This window comes from Ceratotherium simum, chromosome 16 (genome assembly GCF_057802395.1).
Source record: "Ceratotherium simum simum isolate JZ-2026a chromosome 16, ASM5780239v1, whole genome shotgun sequence".
Taxonomy (NCBI): domain Eukaryota; kingdom Metazoa; phylum Chordata; class Mammalia; order Perissodactyla; family Rhinocerotidae; genus Ceratotherium; species Ceratotherium simum.
Window position 1 is genome coordinate 17,698,997 of NC_141915.1, and position 25,790 is coordinate 17,724,786.

The 25,790-nt window shown below is 38.7% G+C and overlaps 2 protein-coding genes across 8 annotated transcripts in view; one reads left to right on the forward strand and one right to left on the reverse strand.

Annotated features, from left to right (window-relative positions):
* Window positions 1-9,722, forward strand: part of SLC6A4 (solute carrier family 6 member 4) — a 41,223-nt gene extending 31,501 nt beyond the window's left edge. Inside the window, exons 13-14 of one of the 2 annotated variants that reach the window (XM_004433341.2) lie at window positions 2,898-3,065; window positions 7,143-9,722. In XM_004433341.2, coding sequence (XP_004433398.1) covers window positions 2,898-3,065; window positions 7,143-7,217 — 243 coding nt within the window. In that variant the 3' untranslated portion in view covers window positions 7,218-9,722. Of the gene's footprint in view, window positions 1-2,897; window positions 3,066-5,375; window positions 5,724-7,142 lie in introns of those variants that run through there. The other variant, XM_087440684.1, reaches the window with a different exon arrangement.
* A 3,186-nt stretch (window positions 9,723-12,908) lies between these two features.
* NSRP1 (nuclear speckle splicing regulatory protein 1) overlaps window positions 12,909-25,790 on the reverse strand; it is an 82,927-nt gene continuing 70,045 nt past the window's right edge. For all 6 annotated transcript variants that reach the window (XM_087440687.1, XM_087440688.1, XM_087440685.1 and 3 more), the window contains 2 exons: window positions 23,910-24,018; window positions 12,909-21,922 (listed from right to left, as the gene is read on the reverse strand). In XM_087440687.1, the coding sequence (XP_087296813.1) occupies window positions 20,857-21,922; window positions 23,910-24,018 (1,175 nt within the window). In that variant the 3' untranslated portion in view covers window positions 12,909-20,856. The remainder of the gene's footprint in view (window positions 21,923-23,909; window positions 24,019-25,790) is intronic.

Below are 25,790 nucleotides of genomic sequence, written 5' to 3' on the forward strand. Positions count from 1 at the left end.
CGTGCTCTGAGGTCGCGTGGGGTAAAGTGACTCTGTGCACATCAGCAGGGACGACTCTCCAGTTCTTTCATTTATCTGTAACTTTATTTGGGGGGAGTTTTTGATCTTTTAGAGAAAGAAAGGTTGTTAGACTGCCCCTTCAGTCCAGCTCCAGCTTATGAGGAGTGCCTGGGCCATCCATTTGGTCTTGGGACATCTCTGCATTTGGCATACAGCTGTGCCCTCCTCCTCTTTCAAAATAGCCCCTTTTGTATTCTGTTTGACTTTCTCCAGGCAGCCCTTCATTGTTTGTACTTTTTGTACCCATACATCAGGACATTAACTTATGATGGACAGCGTGCTTATTCTTGCCTCTGCAGTGCTGCAAGTGTCTCTCTCTACCCTAGAATCCCTCTTTGACATCCATTCCCCTGTACCCCGGAGGTTTCCAAAACCAAAGCCAACCTTTGCCCCACGCAGCAGATATCCTCAGGGCCCGGTGGCTCTGGTGTGTGCTCTGGCTCCAGCATTCCCCTAGAGCTTGGCCTGGTAGTTCCTTATTACCTTATTGGCTCACTGGTGCTTTTAGGTCAATTAAAAACATCTATTTTTAAATCCAGAAGTTTTAGTTGTTTTCACTGAGAAGGTTGGTCTGAATCACCTAGCCTGCCATTACTAGAAGCAGAAGTCCCGATATAAATGGATTATTAATATATATTATTACCAGTGCTTCTCCATAATCTACTTAAATCCTTTCATTTGTTTTTCAAATGAAGAAGAGACATTGGATTAGTTCCTTGAGGGAAGAAGCCATGTTTATTTGTTCATTTACTTTAGTATTCCCCACACAGTGAGGAAATGATGTCCAGGACTGAGACTTGGGGGAGGCAAGTGAGGCACACATCATGGGCATAAAATTGAAGGGGGTGCTAAAAAACTCAGTAACCAAGATGAATACTACTTTTTTTTTTTTTTTTGAGGGAGATCAGCCCTGAGCTAACATCCATGCTAATCCTCCTCTTTTTTTGCTGAGGAAGACCGGCTCTGAGCTAACATCTATTGCCAATCCTCCTCCTTTTTTTTTTCCCCAAAGCCCCAGTAGATAGTTGTATGTCATAGTTGCACATCCTTCTAGTTGCTGTATTTGGGACGCGGCCTCAGCATGGCCGGATAAGTGGTGCGCCAGTGCGCGCCCGGGATCCGAACCCTGCCACCAGTAGCAGAGCACGTGCACTTAACTGCTAAGCCACCGGGCCGGCCCGTGAATACTATTTTAATGCAATATTTTTTAGTATTTTCATTTCTGTGAACTTCTGGATGTCTAGCAGACGGGGTGAATTCTTGGTGTACATCAATGAGTTTCTATGCCTAGGAAAACCCATGTACAGATCTGGGTTCAGGTGCATTACTCATATTCCTGTGACATGTGCTTTACTCACTTCCTCTAAAGGCGAGTGCTCCACTGCCTGATGAAGAGGAGGCAAATCTGTCTTCCACTTCTGGGGTTACTTAACAGGTCCCCTGCTCTGGCCTTTTTAAGGCTGCTTTAGGTAAACAACCAGTAGCTTACTAAAAAGATTCCTTTTCACTGTAACCAAGTGACAAAAAAAGAAAATATTGTATATGAGCAAGAAAAGGCTGGGACATGTAAGGGGGGCTCTGGTGCAACACTTACTGGCTATAACGAGAGCTTGAGGCCTCCCTGAACTGTGCTGGATTTCACACACCTGACATCAAGATGAGGACGAGTTACCGCAGGGATGGTTCCTAATCAGACTCTCTCTTTCCCTGTTCCAAAACTATCTTTCTTAGTAGCTGAGTCTGGGGGTGAGGAGAGTAAGTCTGGAGAAAGGTTTGCAACTGGCCGGGCTCCTGTTTTGAAAGCTTCCTCCTGGACTTAGGATAACACTGTTCCAGAAGATGGATGTGTGTTTAACGGTTTTCCATTTTATTACCTGAAGACAAAGAAAAAAAAGATATAAATAGATATTTAACCACACAAATAATTTACATTACTGTCTTCTTTATGACTACGAAATAATAAAATTAAGTCAAGAGCAATAACGATTTCAGCACAGTGGTTACTAGGCAAAAACTGATATTTATGCTCTCTCTGGAAACCAAACTGAAATAAGAAGACTCATAAACCAAGTGTTGGGAGCACACTGTGGAATTTTTCTTGGTCGAAATTTTCACTGATTTTTCAAGTAAAAAGTGTATTAAGGTGCTTTTTCCTTCCGTTATTCCTTTCATGACGAGGGCCTGTGGCAGGTAGTCGTTCATTGCTGAGATGCCTCATTGAAACCCCAGGCTAAGGCGCTTAATGCAGAAAGCGGAATGCCCAAGAAAAGGGGAGAGAAGGAACACATATCCAGGAGGCTGAGTCCTCTCCAGGTCTTGAGAACCTTATTATTAATCTCTCCTGGACATAGGTACCTTCCATCTGACAAAAAACAATCACAGCTGAGAAGTGCAGGAAGAAATAAAAACAAAGCAGAGAGAAATCTGAAGCCCCAAGACTGGCAGGGGCCGTGGACAGGTCACCCAGTTTATTCCTCCACTGTTGGCAAGACAAGGCCCAAACCAACCCTGATGGATGCCAGTCTTTTCTCCTTTGCCCTGAAGGGGGTGCTGTAACTCTCCTAAAAAACGTTCTGAGGCCTTGGCACCTCCACAGTAGAGTTTGAGGTGGGAGTTGGGGAGGAAAATCTAGATTAGCAACTAGCTGTTTTATTGTTGCAGTTTAGGCACAGAAATTAGTGACTTCTGTGTGTCAGAGTTCAATCTAGGATTTATCACATTTTGGGAATTTCCCGAAAGTATCATAGCTTTAGCATTTGGTGTTCATGATATCAGAACTGCCTCTATCTGCATGGATATCGTTAAGATTTTTAATGTTCTTGGAATTTCTGTTTTAGTTCATCATTTGCAGCTTTTTGATGAGCCCGCCACAGCTACGACTTTTCCAATATAATTATCCTCACTGGAGTATCGTCCTGGGTTACTGCATAGGAACCTCATCTTTCGTCTGCATCCCCACGTATATAACTTATCGGCTGATCATCACTCCAGGGACATTGAAGGAGGTATGTGCTAGTGTGTGTGTGTGTGTGTGTGTGTGTTCATACTGGTAATTATTTGGGGAGAGAAGGGTTCCCTTGTTATGCTCTATTCAAGGGAGATACGTCTAACACATGAAATTCACCAGGAGGCTCTCAACCTTATATATTTATATACCTACACCATGGTGTAGACCTCTAATAGCTGCCACTGTCATCTTAAGGCATCTCCCATAAGCCTCACATACAATGGTGAGAGTGAGTTGGTCATGTGCATGCACTACAGCTCGCAGCTTGGGATGTGGATAGCGTTCTAAACTTATCACATAACTACTTTGCCTCTTGCTTGCCACTGGGCATGGACATCAGATTGGTGATGTCTAGAGTGATACACAAATTTTGATTTAAGTGCAGATTATGGTGGAAAATGTTCATGGTCATTTTTCTAACAGCAATTAAATAACAAGGGCCATTAGCAAATAATATAATAATAGGAAAAAAATAGCAAAGGCTATTTTGAAAATCATCACTAAATAAGGATATTGCAACAATATCATACTTTTGGCTCAAACCATTAGAGTAAAAAAAGTTGCCATTATAGCAAGATTCATTTCAGTAATGAATAATGTGCTGTAAAAATTTTAATAACAGAACCTTACAATTTGTATAAGATTGTATGTTTTTCAAAGCATCTTCATGTAGGTTATCTCATTTTGTTATCAAAATACCTTATGAGGTGGATGGGCAGGTATTATTAGCAGACAAGGATACTGAGGCTGGGAATAATCCTGCTCAGAATTTCCTTCTTTCAGTGACTTGTCCAAGGACACACAGTACAGGGAGGCTCAGAATCCAGGTCTCCTGATTCCTGGTCCAATGCTATTTTACTTTTAGGTGCAGCTTCTCTTTTGTCCTCAGGGTATTAATAATTTGCTAATGTACAAATTGGCGCTAGAGGTTAGGGAGAGATGAGTTGCCATTTTTCATCCTTCAGGCCACCAGGATTCCCAGCAGTGTTATCCTTCACATTACCAGAATTGAAAATGCTTGAGTCGTTCCTTGTTTGGTTGTGTTTCTTGCCATAGCAAGAAGGTTACTGAGGCAGAAGAGCCTGAAGAAGTGGCCACTTACATGTCTGTAGGTGGGCACATTTGTAGGGTGCTTTTGTAGCTCAAAGGTGAAGAGTGGTATTTGGGGAAAGCTAGAAGGGACCGTACTCTACAGTGACCTGAGAACTGAGGTGGGCTATTCTGTGGGCTCTTAGAAGCAAAACTCAAACATGAGACCATCACACTCATTTTTCTAAAACATTTCATAAACATGAAGCAAGAGAACATGAGGCAATTAAACATCAGCTCTTTCTGAGAACAACTGAGTTCATTTCTTTTTCTAAATAGAAAAACTGAATTCTAGGTGAACAGAACTCTGCAAGGAGTTACTAATTTCCTACACCCAAACCAACCTCATCACAACCTCATTCCTCCCTAAGGGCCTTAGACTCTGGTGGTGTTTGAAATACACACTCACACCCAGGATCATTGAATTTGCTCCTTCAGGTTGTCCTTTATGGCAGTCATGATGGTCCACTGGCTCTGGATTCAAACCCAGAGGCTAAGGTCAGGGTGGGAACTCTAGTTAGGTTAATAAATGTCAGTATTCTTTGGTCACAGCCTGCACTGCAAATCATGGTCTTTCTTGCAAATTCCCCTTGCTGGCCACAAAGAAATGCCACCTAACGATGTATAAATCAGCAGAGCTTAGATCCATTAGTAGTAGAGGTAAGGCTGATTGCAGGGCCATCTTTACCACAGGACACCTTAGGGGAACAGTGGGTTACCAGGAAGCATCATGATACAGCCAGTCAAGGGGGACTGGGAGGGAAAAGACCTAGTCAGCTATGGCAAGTCACTCACCTTCTCTGGGCCTTGGTTTCTTCATCTTTAAAATGTGTTCCTTGGACTGGATTAACATTTCCCAAAGTGTGTTTTGAGGAGAAGTAGTTCCATGGGATATCAATAGGTATTACTGCTGGGGGGAAAGGTTATGCAGTCAAATAATTTTGCAGAATGCTGGATTAAGGCAAGCTAAATAGGTTTCTTTACTATGGGACTTCTCAAAAGCCTTAGTATGCCCATGTGCATGCTCAGTCTCTGAGAGGGATAAAGCATACCATGTTTTTGCCAAGCACCCCAAGGGACTATATATTTCTGTGAATACCAGACTTGATAGTCTGTAAGATTTTATCTATGAGAGAGGGAAGCCTCATATGAAATTTTGTTGTGGTTAAAAAAAAAAGACTAAGAGAAAGGTAAATTTCTTAAATCTTTTGGATCCTAGCCATATATAAGGTTGGAGCTTATGGAATGAGCCACTACTCACTCACCTGTAATTTGGTGGATATCACATGCACCTGAAGCCTGGAAGTCTCAAGGTTGGAGTCATCAACTGGATTAGGTCATTGTCACAGAAGCCCCTAGTAACCTGCACAACGATACTGGGAAGATGGTCCTTAATAAGTAAGCATTCACGAAGAAGTCAACAGTGATCCATTTCTTAGATTATCACCTTGTAGAAGGCCAGGGCCTGGCAAATTTTGAGAGCAATAGTAATCTGGTAACTGGAATGCTGCCAAACTATGGAAAACGAAGATGGGCCTGGCCTTTGGGGAGATCAGCAGACACAAGGGCAGCAGAATGGGTGGGTGGGGCTAGGGCACAAAAGCCAAACGTTCTGCTTTACAATGTTGTTCATCGTGGGCCTTGCCTCCACCACACACCCTAGTGCTCTCTTCTCTCTCTGTACAACATAGCTCCACTTAAGACTAGTTGGAGTGATCTGTGTCCAGTTCCCAATTAGCAAGACATAATTCTGTTTAATCAGTTGTGGGTTACATATTCATCTTTGGGGAAGGATGGTTTGTGAAATTTTGCTTTCTATGACTTCATGTGTCTGGGTAGCTGATGAGCACTGCAGCAGCTCCTTTTGAAATGGATTTCCAGTGTGAGATTTCAGTACTCGAATATTAAGGTTGTCAGGAACAAAACATGTACAATTTTGTGAATTTCATTAACTATGAGAATGGAACTTTTTGAATTCCATAGGCCCTGCTCCTTAAAGAAGAACAAACTCCCAGAACCAGGAAATAAAAAAGGTTGAAGGGGACTACATACTTTTTCAATCCAAAACAAAAAGGACAAGTAGCAGAGCTTCACCTAAAATCAATAAATCAAAAGATGCTTTCAGATCCAACTTTGCCTGCTTACCATACATACAGACTTTTGGCCATCAAAGATTTCACTAAGCAACTTAATAAAGATTTTTCTAAGCTTCCGCAGTGCTGCTGTTTTTCCTTCTCCACATCCCTGAGCTGCTTCATGTCACCCTGATGCTCTTTTACAAGGCGGGTTGTATATTTCATACCCAAACCCAAGCATATTTCAGATCTGTCTTCTGTGTACCTCAGCTGTTTCTAAAGTAAAAATTCTCAGCCTTTGAGTACTATGTCAACATAAGATTGTTTTAGGAGTGATGATTTAAATGGTCACATCTTTTAAAATTTAATTATGTGATCATTTGCCCCCTTGTATGAACTTTACAGGTGGATTCATTACATCAGAACATCCTGTTACAGTGGCTGATGGCACTGTGCACCATGCCTATACTGTGTATACAGGGCACAAGGAGCCTGGCTGAGGGGAGGGGTCCCAGAATCCGGCAACTTACTCTGCTCCCCAAGCCCTATGTGGCCACATGAAGCCGCCTCTGTCCAGAAAAAGAATGCCCTTTCCCAGGTCATCAAAGGCATGTTATAGGCCAGGGGAGGTGCTATGGAAGGCTCATCATTTTCTCCCATTAGTATTATAATGACTTTCTTAATTAGTTTACAGATGCTTATAGTTCATGAATATACCGTTTTTATCCATATTTGAAAACTAATAAATTGGGAATTCTTTTCTTAAGGAAAATCAATGAGACTATTCCAACTTACTATTAAATACCATTAAAATGCTATTTAAATTTTGTTTTCATATTAATATTGAAATATTTTTGCAACACTGTTGCAAGAATTACAAGAATGTTTATAATATATTTTCTCCCCAACAGCGTATTATTAAAAGCATCACTCCAGAAACACCAACAGAAATTCCCTGTGGGGACATCCGCCTGAATGCTGTATAAAACGCTTCAATGAGAGGAAAATGGCTTCCCAACAACCTCTTCCTCCAGTTGACAAGTCACACCTCACCTTCTCCCCTCTAAGTGAATGACTTTCCAGCTAAGCCTGACAACGGAAGGGCCTTCTTCATAGAGACACAGTTCCAAAAGACTATGGTGCCCAGACTCTTATGTCCTCCAGCCACTTCTTTCTGTGAAATCTCCTGGACATATTACCATGTTCGACTCTGTGACACAGCTGCACTGGCCTACTTTGGATGTGTGAGGGTGATGAAAACCACGGTATAATCAGTTAGGATTAGGTTTAGAATCAAGTCTGTGAAAGTCTCCTGTATCATTTCTTGCTCCAATCACTGGTGTCTGACATCTGTTTGTTTTTGAAGGTTTCACTGTTCATGAATACATAAACCATGTAGGAGAAAACAGGGATGCTGTCTTGCTAGCTATATATTTTCTGAGTAGCATAGATGTCTATAGCTGGAATCTCCTAGAACCCTGTAACCTGTGGAGTCAGGAAGGGAAGATGTAAGAAACTAAACTGAAAAATAATATGTATGTGTGAGTGTGTGTGTCTGTGTATACTGTTGTTTCAGTGTATCCTTATCTCTATTCTAATACTTTAGGCCCATTATAAACTATATGAATTTCCTCTAATTTTTCTTATATTAACAAATTCCACGTACTCAAATGTGTATGTATGCTATTATTTGAAGGTTATAATTACTACAACATGCTGTGCCACCTCCTCCTTTTCCAGTGACACTGCTTAGGCCACACACTTTCCTTTATGGGCCAGCCTTTAGCATTTGCTGCACTTCATTGCCATCTTCCTATCTCTCTGCTAAACAGTCAGGATAACACTCCACAGGCAAATCTGGCCTATTTCATTAGTCACTGTGGCTTGGCTGTTAACTACTTGGAAGATGGATATTGACAAATGTGTCTTCAGTGTTCAGTTGACTATCTGGTTTAAGCTCTGTCTACTTCAAATGACTGTGTTTGACCATTGAGGTTACTTTGCTTTGTGAAGAAAGGATAAATTCTCACTTATAAGGGTATAAGATCTGGCACCCTGACCTAAATTAAGGTCATCCTCAATCCAAAAGTAATTAGAGAGTCTGAGTTAGCCTTAAATGGACCTCCCCCAACCCCTTGATCCTTCCTGGTTGACTACCAGGGTTGTGAGCCCTCCAGATAATTTTTAAGATTGAGCCTAAGTAAGACTGATTGGAAAAGGGTCAGTTAAGTGAAAAATCTTTCAGTCTACATAAAGCCCTTAAAACAGATCAAGTAAATTTGACCTTTGGTGGCTTGTGACTCAGAGGCATAGGTAGAGAAGCAAATTTTACCTTGTAGTGTGAGATTTCCTTATCAAAATCTTACAGGGAATAAAGTCTAGTCAATGATAAAAGGACTCAATCATCTGGCCCCATGTCACTTCAGTCCTCTATATAAATCAAACTTAATTCTAACAACCTTTTAGAAAGAAGATCCATATAGCAGAGGCCTCGTTTTATCTAATTATAGATCATCCTCCCTTGGCTTCCTTTCCCCAGAAATCTCTGCCCTGGCCATCTTCCTGCATTCCCCCTACATCCTTCTATTTCTGATTCTTTGCTTTTCCGAGTGAGATATTTTCCTTATAGATGTTAGCTGCTGAGAAGTTTCCCAAAATATTAAAGTAAAAGAGAAGGGGGATTAAAAAATGTCGCTTATTGGGGCCGGCCCCATGGCTTAGCGGTTAAGTGCACATGCTCCACTACTGGCGGCCCGGGGTTCGGATCCCAGGCGCGCACCGACGCACCGCTTCTCGCGTCCCACATACAGCAACTAGAAGGATGTGCAAATATGACATACAACTATCTACTGGGGCTTTGGGGTTGGGGGGGAAATGGAGGAGGATTGGCAATAGATGTTAGCTCAGAGCCCATCTTCCTCAGCAAAAAGAGGAGGATTAGCACAGATGTTAGCTCAGGGCTGATCTTCCTCACACACACACACACAAAAAGTCCCTTATTAACCTGTCTTCATTATCTTCACTCTCATTCCTTCTTGCTACCTTATTTCCATTCTCTGCTTTCTAGCATGACTAAAGGAGAGGTTATGTAAGTGGCAGCATGTATATTCAGTAGTAAATAGCTTTGCAAATTTGAAGAACGTGCTTTATAAAGATACTCGGATATGGATTCTTCTACACTTATGCATTCTCCAAAGATAACATTTTTATTTAAAAAGCACTTTTTCCAAACAGAATTAAAGTTTTGCCAAGCCAGGTGCTAAGGGAATTATATAGGTGTTTTGAAAAGTTTTCAAAGTTCACTGGACTTAAAAAAAACCCAAAATCTCTGTTCTGCACGGTTTGCATTTACTTGACCCCTATTTATCAATACTACTATGAATTTTTTTTTTAAGGAAAACTTAAGAGTAGGTAGATGGACTTTAAAATAACCTTTTAAAGAACTTTTACATCTAGTAAAAAATAAAAATAAAATAAAAAGTAAAAATGGAGTTGAATTGTAAAGTTATTTAAGTACTGAAGTTATTATTTATTTATTTTGGCTGTGATTTTATTAGTAAGAGATACCCAAGGAATAGGCAAGACACAAGAAAAGGGCATGCAGGCTGTTCACTTGATTGTTTCCTATACTGATATGCAATGAAGTCCAAAGAATTCATCTCCCTTCCAAAAAACTTACAACCCATTTAAAACCTATTCCACGCATATATGACTTGTAACCTAAATTCACTGCCCTGGCTGCCCCATCTGAGAAGGATGCAACACCCTGACACACCCAAAGTCAGTATAATACTCCAAAATAAAATAATGAAAATCAAACCAGATAATGAAACCTCAAAATAAGGCAAAAAGTTATTCTGACATGAGTCACTCCCTCACCATCCTCTTTACTAAGCTTGTTAATTTAGTGCCACCAATCTCAAAATTTAAGCGTGAGTATGTATTTTCATTTAACTCACCCACCCCACCCCCACCCCTTAAAAGGGAGTTTATTCTCCTGGAATTAGAATTGTATTCTTTCTGATAAGTAGGGAAGACTGACCTGATATGTTCTATCTGTTGTACAATTGATCTGGAGTTCACTGTCAAAGGAAGCTTAAAACTATGGAATGCAATGGCTTAACTGTGCTGTTCTCACACATATCTTAGATAATGCTTAGGGACGCAATGGTACAATCCAAGTTTGGTTCCTTTCTTAGCATATCTCTTTACTCATAAATCAACACCTGGTGCTTAAGATATCAGAATTGTTCAGGATGGTTGTCTTCATTAAACACAGCAGTAATCAGAGGGCATTTTACACCCTTCCTTTTTTTGGTCAGGGAGGAGTAGGGAGGAGAAGCAGTAGGTTCCTCAGAGATAGACTGTGCTACAACCTGTCATCCTTATAAGTAATGTAATAAAAGCAAAATAGTCCTATGCTAAGTGGGAAGAAGTTGTATATTTGAAAGTCATCATGGAGCTCACATATCATTTAAAACACAAGAAGAGTTACACAAAAGGCGAGGAAGGTGAGCTTAGAAAGTGCTTGCTTGAGAAGCACATTAGAGAATGAAATTTATAAATCCAAATATGGAAAAAAGAATGTTAAGACAGTGAATATCCCAATACTGTAGAAAGCTTTTCTGGTCCACTTGAAACATTCTGGCTTCTAAATTTTTTCTTCAATATCAGTTATTTAATATTTATTAAATATTCAATATTTATTAAAATTTGTCCTGTTTAGTTCCATGGAAGAAATATTTCGAAACTCTAAATCTTTTTTTTCTTACTTTCTATAGTATCACTCTTTCCCTCATTGCTTAACTGTCTCTAAATTTTCATGATAGAATAGTATTTTAAAGTTCAGATAACTACATTAGAGGCAGAGACAAACCTAGTCACTAAGCTAATTTCTCTGCTCTTCTTGGGATCTGGAAATTTCTAAGGGAAGGTGAGTTTAAGTTTTATTTGCTCTACTAGAATGAAATAATACACCTCTCAATTGGTTTAGAAGGCATTTACCACAATGGAAAAGATAAATATTTTAGGGTGGAATCTTAAATATGTCTGTCATGTAGTTTCATATAGTTGGAATCTATTCGGTATTGTTTCTACATTGGGTGTTTCAAAACAACTCACATTTTCAAGAGAAGAAGTCTTTTTTTGGAAATGATTCACAGTATATTTTAGTTGGAATTTTAGGCAGTATTTCTCTTACCAAGACATCACAAAATTCATGCCAAACTGCTCTACCATCAATGCAAGTTTTTTTTCTTAAACTGTCAAATCAGATTTTCTTCACTGGCCAACTCTATAAAGTATTTTTTTATAATTTTATTTATTTATTTTTTCCCCCAAAGCCCCAGTAGATAGTTGTATGTCATAGCTGCACATCCTTCTAGTCGCTGTATGTGGGACCCGGCCTCAGAATGGCCAGAGAAGCAGTGTGACAGTGCGCGCCCGGGATCCGAATCCCGGGCCGCCAGCAGTGGAGCGCGCGCACTTAACCACTAAGCCACGGGGCCGGCCCATGGCCAACTCTAATTTGGAAACTGTGTGCATCAGTGGAGCACCTCATCAGAAAAAACTTTTAATGCTAAATAAGAAGCTTATCATTTAGGGGAGAGAACAGATGGTATCAGTCCTTCAACTCTGTAATCGAAGACTCCAATTATAGCAGATAATCTACTTCTAGCAATCTGTAAACACTGATAGTCCAAACAGCAAATATTTGGAGAGGAGTTAGCCCATCTTCATGCTAAAATACCATAAACAAATAAAGAGCATTTGCTAATTTTTAAAAAAAGCTATTTTGAAAGGTTATTCTTATTCAAACTAATATTAGAGATGTACCTTATCTTAAAAAAAACTTACATAAAAAATGCATATCTTAAAAAGATAAAATTAGGGACTTTAAATAAAAATTTGCAGTTATTTCCCCAAAGGCATTTAAAATATGATTTGACTTATAAACAATTTTTCAGGATACTTTGTGTCTTGGACATATCAATAAGGTGCTTCAAATTCTGAATGAATTATGGTTAATTGAATTATATAAATGGTATTTCTTTTTTTTTTTGTGAGGAAGACCAACCCTGAGCTAACATCTGCCAATCCTCTTTTTTTTTTGCTGAGGAAGACTGGCCCTGGGCTAACATCCATGCCCATCTTCCTCTACTTTATATGAGATGCCACCACAGCATGGCTTGACAAGAAGTGCATCGGTGCGCGCCCGGGATCTGAACCGGCGAACCCCGGGCCGCCACAGTGAAGCACGTACACTTAACTGCTTGCACCACCAGGCTGGCCCCATAAATGGTATTTCTTTTCCCTCATCTTTACTTTCTTCTTCCACGTAACTTGCAGCTAAGAATAAGTAAATTTCTTCCACTATTCTCCTCTATCAATAATAATATGAAATTTTCCAATATTTTTTTATCTGAAATATGTTCATTTTTAAACGTTAGTGGCAGAATTAAACCTAAGTTTTATTTGTATAAAAGTAAAGGGTCCCCTCTTTAAGATGTATAGAATGCCCCTGCATTCATTTACGCAGCAGTTTAATCATTGATGTTCCAAGTTAGATTGTGAGATATCAGCAAATGCCTTATGCTGTGAACTGTTAATGTAATAACTCAACATCCTGATGTATAGATTTGCACTGTCTCATAAAAATAACTTCCAAACTCTTAAGGTTAAAACAAAAATTTTAACTGTACAATGTCAAAACATTATCCCCCAAAACATCACTGCATGTCATTTACAAATAGTTAGCATCAAAACACCTAGAATTAGAAATACTAAATTTCAGTAAAGCTAAATAAATTACAATTCTTTGCAATTTGTGCAGAGCTTTAGTTTATAATGTGCTTTCACACATATCATCTCATTTGATCATCAGAGCTCTTGGTGACAGGCATTGTTTTCCCAGTTTTGCAGATGAGGAGCCTGAGGCTCAGAGAGGTTAATTGATTTACCCAAGTTCACATTGCTGGAAAGTTCCAGAACAGGCCTTATGCCTAGGTTTTCTGATTCCAGGCCAAAGGTTATTTGCATGTCTATCTTTAAAATCATCATCCGTAGAAGCTAAATACATAAATCCTAAATTCAAAAATGAAAATTATGAGGAATGAGTTTCCAACAAACAAGGACATTCTCCTATATAACCACAATACAAGCATCAAAATCAGGAAAGTAATGATACAGTACTGCCATCTAATCTCAGACCCCATTCAACGACGTCCTGTTAGCAAAAGGATCCAGTCCAGAATCACACCTTTGATTTAGTTTCATGTCTCTTTTGTCTCCCTCATTCTGGAAGAGTTTCCCAGTCTCTCCTTGACTTTCATGGCCTTGACACTTTTGAAGATTACACACCAGTTATTTTGTAGAATGTCCCTCAATTTGATTTGTTTGATGATTGATTCCTCATGATTAGATTTGGGCTAAGTATTTTTGGCAGAAATATCACGAGAATGACACTGTGTTCTTCTCACTGCATCCTATCAGGTGGAGCACAATTTATCCCCATACTGGTGATGTTAACTTCAATCACTTGATTAAGGTGGTATCTGCCAGGCTTTCCACTGTAAAGTTTCTTTTCTTTTTGTAATCAACTTTTTGTAGGTGAGGTTACTCTGAGACTGTGCAAATATCCTGTCCTCATCTAACTTTCAATTCATTCATTTATTTATTTTACAGATTCCTATTTAATTCAATGAATTATCATCTAATATTATTATTTATTTTAATGCTCAAATTGTCCCATATTTAGCCAGTGAGTCTTTTCAAGCTGGCTTTTGTGTCCTTTTACCATGTCCCCATCATTCTTGGAACACTTCCTTACTTTCTAGAGTAAGATGTTCCAGGATCATCTTGTACTTTCTCTGCCACAGCCCTGGTTTTTATCCAAGAAGCCCTGGTTCCTTTTAGAAGCATGTTATTTAGAAACCAAGATCTTGGTGCTAGGTATGCTCATTGCTACCGGGGGGTCACTGAGCCCAAGTGCTTTCACTGAAGTATGTGTATGTACACATATACACACATTCGTATCTATAATTACTTCTCTATCTTGAAAACTATGAGTTCACACCAGTATCTCCAATTCCAAACCAACACTACAAAGTTCACATTCTAGTTTTCTCTCTTTATATTTAAAATCCCTTCTGGGACAGTGAGAAGCCTGGTTCCCATTATCCTGAATATGTTTACTTATTTGATCAGTATTCCTGAATGTAAGCAATATTCCATTGCTGCCACCACTGCCCTCTACACAGAAGCCATCCTTACTCCATTCAGGTTCCGACACTTCGTCATCGCCTGTACAAATGCCCTTCTCACCCTGCTCAGGCTGAAAACCCTTGTTGGGCAGTCACCACTGCCACCCACTGCATGGATGCCTTCCCCACCCTACCTGGGCTCTGATATCCTGCATGGGCCTCCTCTCTGCATGGATTGCCCCTCACCCCCATTTGGGCTGACACAAAGTGTAGGCTGCTCCTACACAATGCTCTTTTTCACTGCGTTTTAGTGACACCCAGCTCTGGGCCATGAAACTTTACCTTGGTCAGCCCCACTTAATGGCTTTTGGACTGCATTGTTAGGGAAGGGATGGTGAAAAGGGAAGAGGACAAGTTTACATTAATAGTAACAATTATAGCCTAAAAAAGCCATCATATTTTCTTAAGGGGCAGAGTGAGGAAGGGGATTAGCAGTATAGTGGGATGGGCAGAGCTTGGACAAACCAACTTCCAGGGGAGAAACTTCACCAATAAAATATATTTCTAAACTCTTTTCCAAAACCTACAACCTTTCCTGCTAACTATTCCTTTAATTCTTTAAGGCTTTGCCTTAATACAACAAGAATCTAGTACACCTGGCCCACAGCCCTCAATTTGCTGAATGCATGAAAATATATTTCATGTCACTTGTCTGGCCTACTTTCCCTCCATCATAAGTATGACTAATGTCATACATTTTGCCAAAAGCAAAAAACTTTTCTGCACCTGGTGGAAAGAGCAACCAGAAAGGATTGAGAAGACAAGGGCTCAAGTCCTTTCTCAGCCACTACCAAGCTAAATAACCTTAGATAAGCCACTCAACTTTACTGGCCCCATCTCCTTATGGGTAGTAACAACATGACGATGATAATAAATACTAATATTTACTATGTGCTTACTAATGTCAGGCACAGCATTACATGCATTATTTCAAGCAATCCTCACATCAATCTTATGAAAGAGACACTTTTATTATCCCCATTTTACAAATGAGGAAACTAAAGCTCATAGAACTTAAATAATTTGTCCAAGTTTATGCAGCTATTAAGTGGTGGAACCGAGACCTCCAAGTTTCAGCACTTAAATATGATGTAGTGCCTTAAAAACATTTTAAATTGCAGGGGTTACATAGATGATTTCTAAGGTCATTCCAGTTTAAAAATTCTTATTTTAAGAAATACTTAAGGGATTTAAGATAAACGAAGTTAAAACAACGAAGTAAAAATTCTTCTAAACCTTCAGTTGTGCCAGCATTATAGTAGGCACTGGGCACATAAAGTTGACATTAGATCTTTGCCCTCAACCAACTAACATACTATCATCATAGTAGAATGCTGCGATAGTATTAAGTACAGAATGAAGAGGAAACATAGAGGTGTTACTGAAACAAAGAGGGGTATTACGAGAGGCTTTCTGGAGGCAATGACACTTCGATTCAGTTTTAAAAATAAGGAGTTAGGCAGAAACATGGTGCTCCAGGTAAAGCAACCAGTGTGTGAGAAGGTATGGTTCTCCTGGAACGGCACTATGTATTGGGTATGATTGGAGCACAAGTAAACAAGGGGAGGGAGAAGGAAAATTAGGATACTTTGCGTCATTCATATCTTATTGAAAATTGAGTCAGAAGAACAGCTATTTAGCAATTCATAAAATTTCTTTTAAGTACATTATTTTGGACCTCATGCATTTAAAAAAACACATATTTAGCAACAAACTTAATGAATCCCTTATTCATACTGGTCCAAATAATATATTTTCAAAGAACTGCTGCCCTGTGCATAAGCCATTTGACTAATCAGGGTCTATATAGGGTCTTCCTGTAGAGATGACTAAGATAAACCACGATAGCCAACAGTTCCTCCAATTCATATATTAAAATTTTTAAGATTACAAAAATTTTTGTGAGACATATTATACATACAGAATAATATACAAAACATATTTATAATTGATAGAGCAAACAGCCAAGTAACCCCCATCCAGTTTAAGAAACAGAATATTGCCAGCATCTAGCCGTGTGTACCTCTCCCATATCACAAATGCTATCTTGACTTTTGTAATAATCATTTCCTTAGTTTTACCGCCTACTCATGTATTGTATACAACATAATTTTGCGTGTTTTTAAAATATAAACCATATGAATTACTTTGTTCCTTATAACATTGTAAAATTCATCCCAGCTGTGTGTAGCTCCATTGTTTATTTCACTGTATTGTGTACACACACACCAGATTCACTACTGTTGGACAGTTAGGTTGTTTCCAGTTTAATGATAAAACACCATTATGAAAATGCCTGGTGCATCTGTGGAAGAACACTTGAGTTATAGAAAACGCACAGCATCAATGTTTCTAGGTAAAGCCAAATTGTTTTCCGAAAAGGCTGTACCAGTTCATCTGCCACTAGTAGCATATATGACTATTGCTCCACATCCTCACCAACACTTGGTATTGTAAGTCTCTAAACATTTTTGCCACTCCTGGTGGATGTATAATGGTATTCATTGTGGATTTTTTCTTTTTGTTTTTTTACTGAGGAAGATTTGCCCAGAGCCAACATCTGTGGCCAATCTTTCTCTATTTTGTATGTGGGTCGCCACCACGGCATGGCTGACTAATGGTGTAGGTCTGAAGCCTGGCTACTGAAGCAGAGCCCGCTGACCTTAACCACTAGGCCACTGGGCTGGCCCCTTCATTGTGGTTTTAATTTGAACAAATTTTCATTCACCGCTGAGTATATTTGATATCCATATGGAAAAAAATAAATCTTAATCCTTTTATTATACCACGCACAGAAATTCATTCTAGGTGCATGGTAGATCTAAATGTGAAAAGTAGACAATAATGCTTCTAGAAGAGTGTTGTCCAGAACTTTCTACAATGATAGAAATGTTCTATAAATCTGCACTTTCCTATTTGGTAGCCACTAGCTATACAAGGCTATTGAGCACTTCAAATGTCTCTAGTGCAACTGAGGAACTGAATTTTAAATTTTATTAACCTTTGATTAAATTGAATTTTATCAAAATTAAAAACTTCTGTTCATTAAAAGATACCATTAAGAGAGTGAAAAGGCACAGAAGGGTAGAGGCTACTTGTCAAGACAAACAAAGTATATATATATACTTTATACATCCAGAATATATAAAGAACCAGTATAGGTCACAAAGAAAAAGGCAGACAGTCCCACCCCACCACACCCCACAAAGAGACAAAAGAAACACTCCTCACAACGCAGATATCCGAATGCTAATAAATATGATGGTCATCAGGGAACCTCAAAACAAGACCATGAGATATCATCACCAGAATGGCTAAAATCAAAAGACAAACAAGAAGACAAAAGATAAACAACTACCAAGCATAAGCAAGAATGTGGAGCAACTGGAACTTGCATACATTGATGGAGTGTATTTTGGTACTATTTTGGAAAGCTGATTGACAGTTATCTACTAAAGCTGAACATATGCCTACCGTATGAAATCAGCAATTCCATTCTTAGGAACTATACAACCAAAACATATATATGTACATGCTATTAGTACAAGAGTATTCCTAAAAGTATTATTTATAACAACCCCAAACAGAAAATAACTCAATGTCCATCAACAGCAGGATAAATCCTACACAATCCAGAAAACAAGGAAAACTAATCTATGGTGTTACAAGTCAAGGCTGGGTGGTGGGGAGTAGGCCAACAAGGGCTGTGAGGGGAGCTTCTGTGGAGCAGATAATGTTCTCTTTCTGAACTGGGCACATTAACTGTGTAAATCCATTAAATTATATACTCAAGATATATGCACTTTTCTTTATGCACGTTATACAGCCATGTATTGCTTAACAACAGGGACACATTCTGAGAAATGCATTATCAGGCAATTTTGTCAGCGTGAACATCATAGTGTACTTACACAAACCTAGATGGTATAATCTATTACACACCTAGGCTATACAGGCCTTATGGGACCACCATTGTATACGCGGCCCGTTGACCAAAACATCAGTATGCAGCACGACTGTACTACAATTTTAAAGTTTATCAAGAATGTTCTGGTAACTTTTGGCATAGATGTATCAAATAGGGCTATTTTGGCTATGGTGGCAGAAATCTAATGCAAACTGGCTTAAGAGAAAAAGGAAAAGTGTTGATTTAAATTTCTAAAGAAATACATGCCCCCAATAGAGCCAGAGATTCAAAACCAATCATTAGGTTTTTGCCCTTCTCTCATTTCTGCTTTCCTTTGTGTAGGCTCTATTCTGTCAGGCAGTCAGACACTCATTCTCCCATGCAGATCTGGACTTACCTCACCTTCATAGTTGGCAATGCTACTGGAAAACATTTCTTTAAGTTCAGACAGGTCTCACAATTTGCCTAGCTTGAGTCACATACCTTTCCTGGAGCCTGTTCAGTCCCATTTGAACCACTGGACTAAGAGTAGTGAAGGGGTACTTTCCCACCAGAAAAGGGGGAATGAATACCAGAGAGGCAAAAACATCTGTATATCTGGGTAAAGAGATAGAAGAAAACCCTTAATTTGCAGTTCCTCCCTGAGTTATGTCAAACTTGGTTAATAAAATACATAGCTTTTCCTATCTAAAGAATCCAAGTTGCTTTGTGAAACGTCTCTGAAATATGGGGAGATGAAAATCAAGTTTCTTATCAGATCTCTGACTCCAGTCTCCCCCTCCTAGACTATATCTTGCATACTATGGCCAAATTAATCTTGCCAACATATGGCTCTAGTTACAATAACCCTAACAAAGGACCTATATTCTCTAACAAAGTTAACGATTTTTAGCCTGTCACTCATGGTCTTCCAAGATCTCATGCTAACTTTTTCACAATTACATACTACTCCCTTCTGTGTACACTAAGTCAGTGCTTTTCAAGTGTTTGTCACGGTCACTGATCTATTTTAACGTATTAGGATGTAACTGATATTTAATCTGTCAGTCAAGAGACATGGGCATTAGCTTTCTTGTTACTTTTCCTTTCTGGTTTTAAAAGAATAAAATGATTTATTAATGCTAAATTTGATCCTAAATATGTTTTTTCTGAAAGTCAATATATTTTTTTTTTTTTGGTGAGATTAGCCTTGAGCTAACATCCAATGCCAATCCTCCTCTTTTTGCTGAGGAAGGTTGGCCCCGGACTAACATCTGTGCCCATCTTTCTCTACTTTATATGTGGGACGCCTACCACAGCATGGCTTGATAAGTGGTGCGTAGGTCCGCACCTGGGATCCGAACCTGCAAACTCGAGGCCACCGAAGCGGAGTGCTCGAACTTAACCACTACGCCACTGGCCTGGCCCCTGCAAGTCAATATTCTTATTAAACTAAGTTTATCCTTCTAAAAATAAAAGAATGTGGTAATTCTTCATGATCAAGTATGAGAGATATAAATAGCACTTTCTTAATGGGAAAACCTGTTAGAAAGAAATATTTTCTCCATAGCTTTCAATCCTTCTCCCATGAATAAATTATTTACAGTATATAACTTCAAATGGCAAGTTTCAAACACTCAGTACAGAAATTCTAGTTTTATTTTGACATATAAATAGAACCTGTAATAAGCTGTACTATCTTTAGAGTATATAAAACAAGACATGCTCGTAAATAGGCCACCTGGATCTTCAGCTACTTTCATTTAGGCTAAACGTCTCCATCTTTTCATCCTTAGCTAAAACTAATTTATATATATAACTAACTTACTCACTTGCTGGGATTTCAGAATTAAAGTGATTTTTAATAAAAAAAAAAAAAAAGAGGAATTGTGGCATAAATGAGTGACATTACTTTTAAAATAAAATATAAGCATGAATTAAGTACACAAACATATCACTATTTTTTTCATTTAAAGCCAAGTATGCTGTGACTTAAAGTTATTCAGACAAGATGTATCATCCATATTTTATACTTTAATACAAATTTCAGGACATAAAGCATAATAATATTCTCTCCTTTATTGTTCAAATCCAAATATTTTAATCTGAAATACAACATTTATAAAACAGCTCCTGCAACAAAACCAACATTATTAGGAGAGTTGTTTAAATTATTTTTTAATGGTTGTAGTGGAGTCAATTTTCCCCATTAAGTAGAGGGATTTAACACACTCTTTAGGTTGCTTGAATACAACTAAGAATGTGGTATTAATAAGTAAATATTATATATCAATTCTGTTCAACATTCAAGATGAAAGGACTGACTTTTACTTAGACCTAAACCACAAATGAATTTTGAAAATACATTAAAAAATACCCTCCCAACCACTGTTAACACATTCCTTTATGTGTTCACACAGCATGTTCCAGGACTCATAATTTTCTGTGCTTCCATAGGTCTTTCTATCGGGGCAGCCATCAATCATCTTCTTTCTCAATATACGTCTTTTCATTAACCCGAGCCATCTGCCTGGCCAAGTACCTGTCTCTAGCTGACATTACAGTTTCTTCATTGTTCCGCTTTGCAAACTTGTTCATTGCCTCATGTGGTCTCTCTTGTTCTTTGCCCATCTCTTGGCGTTCCTCTGTGATTCTGTGTTTTGCTCCCCGTGATGTTTCAGAACTAGAGGGTTTCTCTGGGTTTCTTTCTTTGTCCTTTTCCATGTTTCTTGTTTTATTGGATCTTTCCTGGTCAAGAAGCTCGTCCTTTGCCCTAGAATTTGGGCTGCTTTCCTTTCTGTCTCTATTTCTTTCCGAAGACTGGACACTTACTTCTCGTTTTTCTCTATTTCTGTATTTATCACTGTTTTCATATCTTTCTTTCCTTGCTTTCATATGCTCTTCCTTTGCTTTGCTTTTCTCTTCCCTCTCTCCTCTTTTCTCACTGTGTTGGTCATGATCATTTCTTTGTCTATCTCTTTCTTGCTCTCTTGGGGGATATTTCTCCCTGTCTTTCTCCCTTTTCCATTCTCTGTCATTTCTTTCTCTATGGTCTCTTCCCCTCAGTTTATCTTCTTGTTCATGCCTCTTCCAATGAGAATCTCTATGACTGGCCTCTCTGTGCCTATGGGAATCCTTTTTTTCTTTTCGGTAATCACGTTCAGTGTAATAGTTCTCCCAGTCCCTGGATTGTCTCTCTTGATGGTCATCTTCCCTGTTCTCATATCCTCTTGACTTGGAACTTTTTGTGTGGCGTTTGGTCCCATACTCTCTTTCTTCACTAGATGACCGTGAGTAGGTTTGATTCCTGTGATGCTTGGAGTCATTCTCAGAGGTCTCTGTGCCCTTTTCCCTTCTGCAGTTCACTTTATTATTTTCTTCCATTTCATCATCCTCACTGCTCTTAGCATCAAAATCACTGTCTGCATCTGGGTTTTCCTCCACTTTCACAACAGTTTGGAGAACGGATTTCTCATGTGGTATTCTGTGCTCTGAACTTAATTCATCAGAATAACCCCTTGATTTCTCTTCCTTTATTCCACACCTTTAAAAAAATAATATAACACAAAATGCCACATTATCAACTGTAGTTACCAAAAGAATTGTTCATATAATTTTTCCCAATACTTAAATCAATACAACTATAATTATATATACTTTCTTATTATCCAAATGTGAAAAGGTGCTGATATCAATCTTATAAACGTCCATAAACTAGTAGTTTCTAAACATGCAAAATATTTTCAATATTGGTGGAAGTGAAATAGAGAAAATCAGTCCTTCTGTATTGTAGCACTAAAACCTTCAGGCAGGGTCTATGCAAGGTCTTCATTTTTGCTAAGCACAGACAAAGAATAATTGGGAAAAGTAAGATATATTCTGGATCTAAGTACTATTTTTACAACATGAAGTTCAAGTTGTGGCTCTTTGTTGGATTTTTATTTTTCTTTCTTTTAAAAAATATTTAAGAATAGCCCTGGAAACAGACGAAGGTAATTTTTTTCACAGCAAAATGGTTTCAAAATCTATTCTAAGATTATTACTAAATAATCCCTCTCATGATTAAAAAGGCACCAGCATCCTGATACACCCCTTGGCACCTATGACAACGAAATGGAAATATGTGAATCCATCCAGCTATTACAATCAATAACACTAAGATTGTTTACATCATCTACATTTTCCAAGCTGATAAATGTGTTTAATTTATTTACATTACTCACACATTCATTCCTACTAATCACTTACTAATCACACTAATAGAGCAATAATTGTGGTTCTCTAGGAACTGCTGGCAGAACTGTCTTTGCTAAACGACTTACTAATAGTTCGGAATTCTATTATTAGACTCTGAGAAGTGCAACTATTAAATGAAATTATGGAGTTTCATGGCTGGCCTCCCAACTATTCCAGATGAAATTAACAGGACACTCTAATTTTCCATTCAAAATCTCAATCTTTAAGTATACTTTCTTAGACTCATAATTCTCATCAATTTCGCAATCAAAACCTAGCAGTTGTGGGGCATGGAGGAGCATAAACCTAATTCCCTCTTTTCATCCTTTTTTTTTTTTTTTCAGTGAGGAAGACTGGCCCTGAGCTAACCTCTATTGCCAATCTTCCTCTTTTTGCTTGGGGAAGATTGTCCCTGAGCTAACATCCGTGCCAGTCTTCCTCCATTTCGTATAAGGGATGCTGCCCCAGCATGGCTTCAAGAGCCGTGTGTAGGTCCACGCCGGGATCCGAACCCGTGAACCCTGGGCCACTGAAGCGGAGCACACGAACTTAACCACTATGCCACCGGGCTGGCTTCTCTCTTTTCATCCTTAATTCCATTCTCTCGTCTCTCCCCTTTCCAGCAACACAGACTGAGATCCTCTAATCTGAATGTTTCTGTTCCAAAAAAAAATTTACTTACAAGTTTAGGATAAATTCTCCCTTTTACCTTCAGCTATATACTTATGGCATAATCATTTCACCATTCCTACAATACTTTATAATTTTATTGAAAATCTTCCAATCCTCACTTTCTAGACTAGTATGAACAGAAGTATCTACAGAAATGGTAATGTCCCTATCTGTGCTGTCCAATATGGTAGCCACTAACCACATGTGGCAACTGAGTACTTGAAATGTGGCTGTTGCAATCAAAATTTTATTTTAATTTAAATTTGAATAGCCACATGTGACTAGTGGCTACATACTAGATAGTACATTTCCAGTCCTTCATATGTGAATCTTAGATTTTATGGAGGCTGGGTCCCAATCACAAAAATAAACTACATCTCTTTTTATACACTATCTGAACATGCATGTAGGAATACTGCAGAATAAAAACTATCTTACACTCAATCTGTGGGTATTTAAATTAAGAAACTGTAAATCCTTAATTCATTCAATTAGGTCAAGTTTGATTGACAACATGATACACAACACTGCGATCCTCTATCTTTCAGAGGATTAAAACGATCCCATAACCACAGATCATGAACAGTATCTTTCTTCTAAATATTCCATATGCCATATCTTACCTGGCTTCACGAAAGCTGCATGTAGGTACTTCCTCTTCACCAACTGCTTGATTTAATAGGTGCCTATAAAATCCACTGAGATCTTTCTGCTTGGTGACATCCAAATGTGCTGAGAGGGAAAGCAAAAGTGAGAAGAATATATTCAACAAGGCACAATGCAGTTCAGTTTTAGAGGCATAGAGTATATAACATAAACAGTGTGTAAACTATTTGCTAAATGAGAAGTTGGCAAACTACAGCCTGCAGACCAAATTTGGCTGGCTGCCTATTTTTGTAAATAAAATTTTATTTGAATGTAGCCCTGTTCATTTATTTACGTAGTGTCTAAGGCTGCTTTTGCAATAAAAGGGCAGAGTTGTGTACTGCAACAGAGATCATATGGCACACAAAGCCTAAAATATTTACAGGTACATCTCACTTTATTGCCACTCGCTTTATTGAGCTTCACAGATATTGCATTTTTTACAAATTGAAGGTTTGTGGCAACCCTGCATGGAACAAGTCAATCAGTGCCATTTTTTCACCAGCATTTGCTTACTTTGTGTCTTTGTGTCACATTCTGGTAATTCTTGCAACATTTCTAAGTTTTTTGTTATTATTATATTTGTTATGGTGATCTGTTATCAGTGGTCTTTGATGTTACTATTGTAATTGTTTCGGCGTGCCACAAACCATGTCCATATAAGACAGCAAACTTAGTTGATAAATGTGTGTATTCCAACTGCTGTACCAACTGGCTGTTCCCTCATCTCTCTCCCTCTCCTCGGGCTTCCCTACTCCCTGAGACACAACAATATTGAAATTAGGCCAATTAATAACCCTACAGTGTCTCCTAAGTGTTCAACTAAAGGAGTCACAAGTGTCTCACTTTAAATCAAAGCTAGAAATGATTAAGCTTAATGAGGAAGGCATGTTGAAAGCAGAGTTGGGCCGAAGCTAGGCCTCTTGCACCAAGCAGTTAGCCAAGTTGTGAGCGCAAAGGAAAAGTTTATGAAGGAAATTAAAAGTGCTACTCCAGTGAACATATGAATGATAAGAAAGTGAAACAGCCTCATTGCTGATAAGAAGAAAGTTTTAACGGTCTGGATAGATCAGACCAGCCACCACATTCCCTTAAGCCAAAGCCTAATCAAGAGAAAGGCCCTAATTCTCTTCAATTCTATAAAGTCTGAGAGAGGTGAGGAAGCTGCAGAAGAAAAGTTCGAAGCTAGCAGAGGTTGGTTCCTGAGGTTTAAGAAAAGAAACCATCTCCATAACATAAAGGTGCAAGGTGAAGCAGCAAGTGCTCATGTAGAAGCTACAGTAAATTATCCAGAAGATCTAGCTAAGATAATTAATGAAGGTGGCTCCACTAATGATAGATTTTCACTGTAGACGGAACAGCCTTATATTGGAAGAAGACGCCATCTAGGACTTTCATAGCTAGAGAGGAGAAGTCAACGCCTGGCTTCAAAGGACAGGCTTATTCTCTTGCTAGGGGCTGATGCAGCTGATTACTTTAAGTGGAAGCCAGTGCTCATTTACCATTCTGAAAATCCTAGGGCCCTTAAGAATTACGTAAATCTACTCTGCCTGTGCTCTCTACATGGAACAACAAAGCCTGGATGACAGCACATCTTTTTACAATATTGTTGACCGAATGTTTTAAGCCCACTGTCAAGACCTACTGCTCAGAAAAAAAGATTCCTTTCAAGAAATTGCTGCTCATTAACAATGCACCCGGTCACCCAAGAGCTCTGACAGAGATGTACAACCAGATTAATGCTATTTTCATGCCTGCTAACACAACATCCATTCTGCACAGCTCATGGATCAGAAGTAATTTCGACTTGCAAGTCTTATTATTTAAGAAATACATTTCATAAGGCTGTCGCTGCCATA